The sequence below is a fragment of the Poecilia formosa genome, unplaced genomic scaffold (assembly GCF_000485575.1).
Source record: "Poecilia formosa unplaced genomic scaffold, Poecilia_formosa-5.1.2 Scaffold547, whole genome shotgun sequence".
In the NCBI taxonomy this organism is placed as follows: Eukaryota; Metazoa; Chordata; class Actinopteri; order Cyprinodontiformes; family Poeciliidae; genus Poecilia; species Poecilia formosa.
In genome coordinates, this window is record NW_006800486.1 from 107,499 (window position 1) to 113,759 (window position 6,261).

A 6,261-nucleotide genomic window follows, 5' to 3' on the forward strand; every position below is an offset into this window, starting at 1 on the left:
CAAATCTGATCCATCATCCGTCGCCTTCTGCTGCCTGAGACCCAAACATGGACACGTCCAGCCAGTCAGGGACCAACTGGACCTTCCAGCTGGTTGGGTTCTGGATCCCTGGTGGAGTTCTGGTTCTGAAGGGGAACTGGACCGGACCTAGCCTTCCTCTGGTATTCCTGTGAGTCTTTGCGTTGCCATGACGACCCCGGTGAGGTCAACGCTGTTCATCAGACAGGAAAAACAAATGATAAATAAAACTGGATCCAAATCAGACGTATCCATGGCAACGGCCTTCAGCATGTGCATGAACTGGTCCCTATCCTTCTTCACCTGGAGGTCAGAGGTCAAACATTTCTGACCACATTTATTTATGTTGTTCATCAGATTCAGAATCTAAATCAGAGCTGAAGTCACGGATCCTCAGAGAGAGTCGTTGGTTTTCTGTTCGTCTCGCTGATCGTGGTTCTGGTGAAAGGTTGTCGGGTTTCTGCAGCAGATGGCGTCAGAAACGTTCCTGCAGCTTGGAAACGTTCCGGGGAAAACCCAGTCAACCTGTTCCAGGCGACCGCAGCGCTCTGCTTCAGAGGTGTGAAAAACATCAGATGTTCTTCTGCGGCCGACCGCTCAGGAAGCGACGCGGCGCCGCCACCGCGGGACCGGCTCTGAGATCTGAGGCGGCGGCCATGATGAGCCACAGCATCAGGGCCGCGGCGGCGAGGAGCCGCGAAGAAAACATCACACAGCTGGGAACGCACAGCCGCGTGTACATGACTTTACATCGCCGTGGCGACGAGGCTGGACATGAACCGATCCCTGAAGACGTCACACTGCTGGGAAACACGGCTCCACGTCTCCACCCGGCCGATCAACCAGCCAACAAACCAGTCAGATTATCGACAAACCAGTCAGATTATCGACAAACCAGTCAGATTATCGACAGTCAACAAATGGACCCAAAACTAAATCAGCCTACACTCTGATGTGGATCAGTTTTCTTCTCCTGGTTGTAGTTGAAATCTTGTCTAGTAAAATCCTGATGTTGTTGTTCTACAGATGCTGAATATATAGAAGCTGAATGTATAGAAGCTGAATATATAGAAGCTGAATGTATAGAAGCTGAATGTATAGAAGCTGAATGTATAGAAGCTGAATGTATAGAAGCTGAATGTATAGAAGCTGAAACCCGTCCGGACAGTTTAGAGCTGTAAATATTCATAGAAACGTTTCTTCACGGCGTCTCATGGATTGTTTTAACGCTCCACGGCTCACAAGGCGCCTTCCTGCCTCCGTCCCAGTCAGGGAGGATCTAAGTGGGAGATTAAGGAGAGAGCAGCGGTCGGTTGGAGCGCCGCTGTCTGGCTGAATGCTAATTGATTTGGGCGTTTTCTGGCCCAGGAGGAACGAAGGATGGACGGAGGGAAGAGCAGAGACTTTGAAGAAGGAATTAGGTTGAGCTGTTTGTTCAGCGTCTGTCCGGGTAAAGATGGAGACGAGAGGAAGAAAATCGACTGCTAGCAACTTCTGGATCAGGGAGGAAGAGGAGAGGAAGAAGAGTTCATGTGAAGAAACGCTCTGATCTGAACCACATCTGGTTTAAAACAGCTTTAATGTTTAGGATTCATTCATAAACCAGTCAGTCGGTTCTCTGATAGATCTGACTCCAGTTTGACGGTGATTACCGTGAACCTCTCCGTCTCCAGCCCGTAGCTGGTTGCTGTTGCTCCTCGTTGCCCCCGGCTGAGTTTCCTCTGACCATGAGCAGCTCCTCTCTCTAATTGTTGCTGATATTAATGAACATCCAGAGAGAAGCACCGAAGAGACGAACCGTCTCCAGAAGAACTGGAAGAGTTTCTCTGCTCCGGTGGTTACTGCATAAATCTCTGTCCATCTGTCCATCTGTCCTCATCAGCGTCAGCAGCTTCTCCTCCTGGATCTCAGGATGTTTGCAGGCTAGTAGCGTTAGCTTCAGTTCACCATGTGGGAAGAGTCCAGGTTCCTCAAACCAACTGATCCAATTCGTTCTGAGATCCTCTGGATGAAACTCATCCAGGTCTTCATTCCCGCTTCGTTCATTTAGTTCAACTCTGGTCCGGTGGACTAGTCAAAGTCCGGTTCGGTTGGGGAGGTGTGAATGCTAGTCGACCACTGACCTCTGGTCCTCCAACCCTTGGACTGGGTTCAGTTGAAGTGAACTCTGGTTCACTTTGAACGCCAAGTGGACCGGAGACCGCTCCAAAAGCAGGAAGTGGACTACAGCGCAGGGCATTCTGGGTAAATACAACCAAAGCTAACGTGCTAGCCTAGCACTAGCAGCAGAAACGGCTCCTGGTCTTTAGCCAAAGGCTAAAGAGAAATCCTCCAACCGCTAAAATCTGACGCCTCCATCTTGTTTCCATCTGGTGAAGCAGGAAGTTGCTCTCTGTGTCTTCGTCGTTGGTTTGATTTCATATTGTGGTTTTTTGCTATAATTTGTAAACAAAGTGAACATTCGTTGCTCTGATTGGACAGAAGAGCTGGAGGCGGGACAGAGAGGAGAGTCCGACCTTCCCTTCATTCGTCATCAGGTCATGAAGTGAATCTGCCAGAGGATCTCAGGCTGTTTGTTCCTAAAACTTTGAGTTGTTGCAGCCTCTGTGTTCTCAGTTTGATCCGTTTCCAGTTGCTCCAGTTGGACCTGCTAACCAAACCAGAACCATGATGGCTGCTCTGCTGCGGTTAGTTCAGGAGAAATGGAGTCGGTTTTCACCAGAGCAATTAAAAGTGTCAGAAAAACCTGCAGCAGCAATTAAAGGCGAACTTCCTGACGAGTTATTTTCTGCCTCACTCGCGCTAACCTCGGCCCGCCGACTGCTTGTGTTCATAAATAGCTCCGAGTCGCACACAGCAGGTTCAGCCTGTTTCATTACGGCTGTTAGATAATTCGGTTTTAATCATTTCTCCGTCTCTCCGCCCACAGCTGCTCTTTGATTGGCTTCACAGCAGCGCAGGGCAGATGAACCGCGTTCCTCAGCCGCTTCGTGACTCAGTTTTCATCCAGAACCAACAGAAATCTGGAAAAGTAATCACACCCTGAACCACACAGAGACTTCTGGGTAATTCACTGAATCGGGACAAAATGAATCCATCGACTCCGAGCCTGACCCTCAGCATGATGCAGCCAACACCTTGTTTAGGGCCGTCTGGTCAGGAGTGTATTTCCACTCTGATCCAGATGTTCATCGGCTTCACGGTTCGATTTAAACTTTAAGACTTCCTGTTTTATTAACAATTTGTTTTATAAAAAATAGAATCGTAACTTTTACCATCCAGAGATCGTCCACCTGAGCAGCGGATCTCTGCAGCTCCTCCAGAGCAGTTGGGAATTATTTTTCTTTAAATCAGAATCTGGTTTGTTTCCCATGTTGGGTTTCCAGGCAGCCTTGAAAAGTTTGGAAAAGTCTGAAATTAGCTTCTCGTGTTTCCAAACTTTCCTGTTTTAGTGAGATTAATAATCAGACTTTGTAAAGATAAACGGCGCCAAGAAGTCAGTGGGTTTGTTCTCCAATCAGATGAACAGCCGACGTTTTTACTCAGCAGCTCAGGTTCCCTGTTTCTTTCTGTGCAACAAGTTTTTATTTTTAAATTTAAAGAATCTAATAATAACGAAGCCCAAACAACTCAGAGTTTCCCTCAAACCAGAAAAATGAGGAGGAAATTTTTGATTTCTGGGAAAAATCTGGAATTTGAGGCTCAATAATAAATATGAATAATGTAACATGTGCTTCATTATGGCACATTTACCCTGCTGTGTGTGTGTGTGTGTGTGTGTGTGTGTGTGTGTGTGTGTGTGTACAGTGTACAGGTGTCCCTGTATTGATCCCCCCTCCAGCTATATGGGCTGGATGATGGAGACATCAATTATTAAACAATAATACTCTCTATCTGATAAAATACCATTCACTCTGTGTGTGTGGGTGTGGGTGTGTGTGTGTGTGTGTGTGTGTGTGTAATGGTGTTAGTGTTCCTCTGCTTCTCTGACATTTCCACCAAATGTACCGATGTTCAATTATTCATGAGCCGCTGAGCGAGGGCGAGCAACATAGAGAATGAATGGAGAGAGAGAGGAGATCATGTTGTGTTTTGTTATTGTAGGTTTAATGTGTTGTAAGTCATTTTGTCAACTGGAGGTGGAGAGAGAAAGGGTAAGATGATGAAGAGCTGGAACAGAGGAGGAAGAGGAGGAAGGACAGAACGGAGAAAACACACAGCAAATCCAGGAGGCCCAGATTAACTCTGAGATTTGATTTCAACACTTTTAAAGTGTCTATATGGGTCCACAGCAGAAAGTGTTAATTTAACTCTTTTTGGAGAGTTGGTACCTTAACTCTAATAAAGTGTCAGATATCAAATCTGCTGGAGTTAATCATTTAACACTTACTGACACTAATCCAGTGTTAGATCTTAATATTAACTCTCACAGAGTATTTCTTTAACTTCTTAAGAGTTATTTGTAATTAATATTAAATATGTATTTTATTGTTTGAACTTTTAAAAATTCTTTGGAAAATAAACATTTAATAAAGAGGCAGTGATTTTCTCAAATGCATTTATTTCAAAACGTGCACCATAGTTACAAAACGTATTACAACGTGGAATAATGTGCATGTTTCACATGTCGCTTATCAAAAGGTCTGATATCAGCTGGTCAATACAAAATGCAGTATGCTTAATACATTTTTCTTCAATATTATATGCATGAAATTGTTCAAAGTACCAGGTGGAGAAAGTAAAGCAAGCAGTTCATCTCTGGATTATAACAGACAAAAACCAGAACAATGAGGAACGGAGCGAAGGAATACATTTTACTACAACTCTAACAACAAGCCTCCATTACAGAGATGTGGAGTTTCATATATTAACACTTACATAATCATTTCTGGAGCTTGAATCTTCGAAGAATCCATGGAGGGATCAGGAGGGGAGGTTAGGCTGGAGATTCATCCTCAACCAAACTGGTTCTAATATACAAAAAGGCAATAAAAGGATTAAAACATGCTGCAAAACGTAGATAAGACACAACAGAAACCATATTTAGATATAAACTTTAAAAACAATAACAAAACCACGTTTCTGCTTTAATGAATGGAAGAAATGAAGGAAATTTTCTCAGATTTTTGTGTCAGATTATTTCTGTCTGAATCTGTAGATTCATTTTGTAGAAGCCAACGATCCGATTGTTTCTGTGTTTCAGGACGGGCCGGCGGAGCCACTGCTACCGCATCGTCTACCGCCACATGGAGCGAACTTTGACCCAGCAGGAGGTCCGGCAGGTCCACCAGCAAATCGAGCGGTCAGTGGAGGCGGAGCTGGGCGTTCAGGGCCGGTTCTGACCGAGCAGCGTAGATCTACACACAGAGCAGCGTAGATCTACACACAGAGCAGCGTAGATCTACACAGAGCAGCGTAGATCTACACACACAGAGCCTATGCGCCGCAGGGAGAGTTGAGGCGTCCGTCTGCTGCAGCTCTTCGTCATCCTCCCTCAGCTCCTCTGCAGCTCTTCGTGTGAATCTGACGCGCGTCGCCTTTAATTCCCAAAAACATCGTCTGTGCGTCGGACGCCAGCAGCTGTCTGCTGATGTCCAGCAGGTCTGAGGACGGACACCTGGCTGTTGAACCCTGATGACTTCCAGCTGCACTTGATGTTAAATTACCTATAAAAACTAATTTTTTAAAAAAATTCTGTGTAAAATTAATTTGACTCTTGAACCTTTTTGGGACAGAAAGTTTGACTACGTTCAGCTGTTTGGACACATAGGAGGAAATTTATCTGAAATGTTTTTGGAAATTATGTTTTGAATGTTGACTAAAGAGGAAAAGTTAATAAAAAGTTTGCACTAACCTGGTTGCATAAGAGTTTAATTCTTGTCTGTTAATTTAACTCCAGATTCAGTTTCAGCTGCCATCAATCTGATGTACCTGCCCAGGTAACCACAGGTCCACAGAAGAAATATTTAGAAATGTTTCCACCTGTTTCACGTTCAGCTGATGACATCCAGGCTTTTCTGTCCAGCTACCCAAAACTACAAAGTCACTGAGGAAACATTTAATTATCTAAGGAACATAAAAACCTGATTAAGATTTCAGTTTCTCTGTTTTTTGTTGCTCTGTTAGGAATCTGGGTTCTACTATTGATAAGATTTTTAAACTAGACCAACTGGATGTTGAATCAGTCTTTTCCAAATTGTTTGTAGAAGTTAAATTGAATCTCCCAATCAGACACTGAGACGG

At 44.6% G+C, this 6,261-nt stretch overlaps 1 protein-coding gene across 2 annotated transcripts in view; it reads left to right on the forward strand.

The window, feature by feature from the left end:
* The window catches only part of fars2 (phenylalanyl-tRNA synthetase 2, mitochondrial), a 68,129-nt gene extending 62,237 nt beyond the window's left edge, over nucleotides 1-5,892 (forward strand). The window contains exons 9-10 of one of the 2 annotated variants that reach the window (XM_016665084.1): nucleotides 5,222-5,397; nucleotides 5,440-5,892. In XM_016665084.1, coding sequence (XP_016520570.1) covers nucleotides 5,222-5,360 — 139 coding nt within the window. In that variant the 3' untranslated portion in view covers nucleotides 5,361-5,397; nucleotides 5,440-5,892. Of the gene's footprint in view, nucleotides 1-5,221 lie in introns of both variants that reach the window. The other variant, XM_007540529.2, reaches the window with a different exon arrangement.
* Nucleotides 5,893-6,261: the final 369 nt, after the last annotated feature.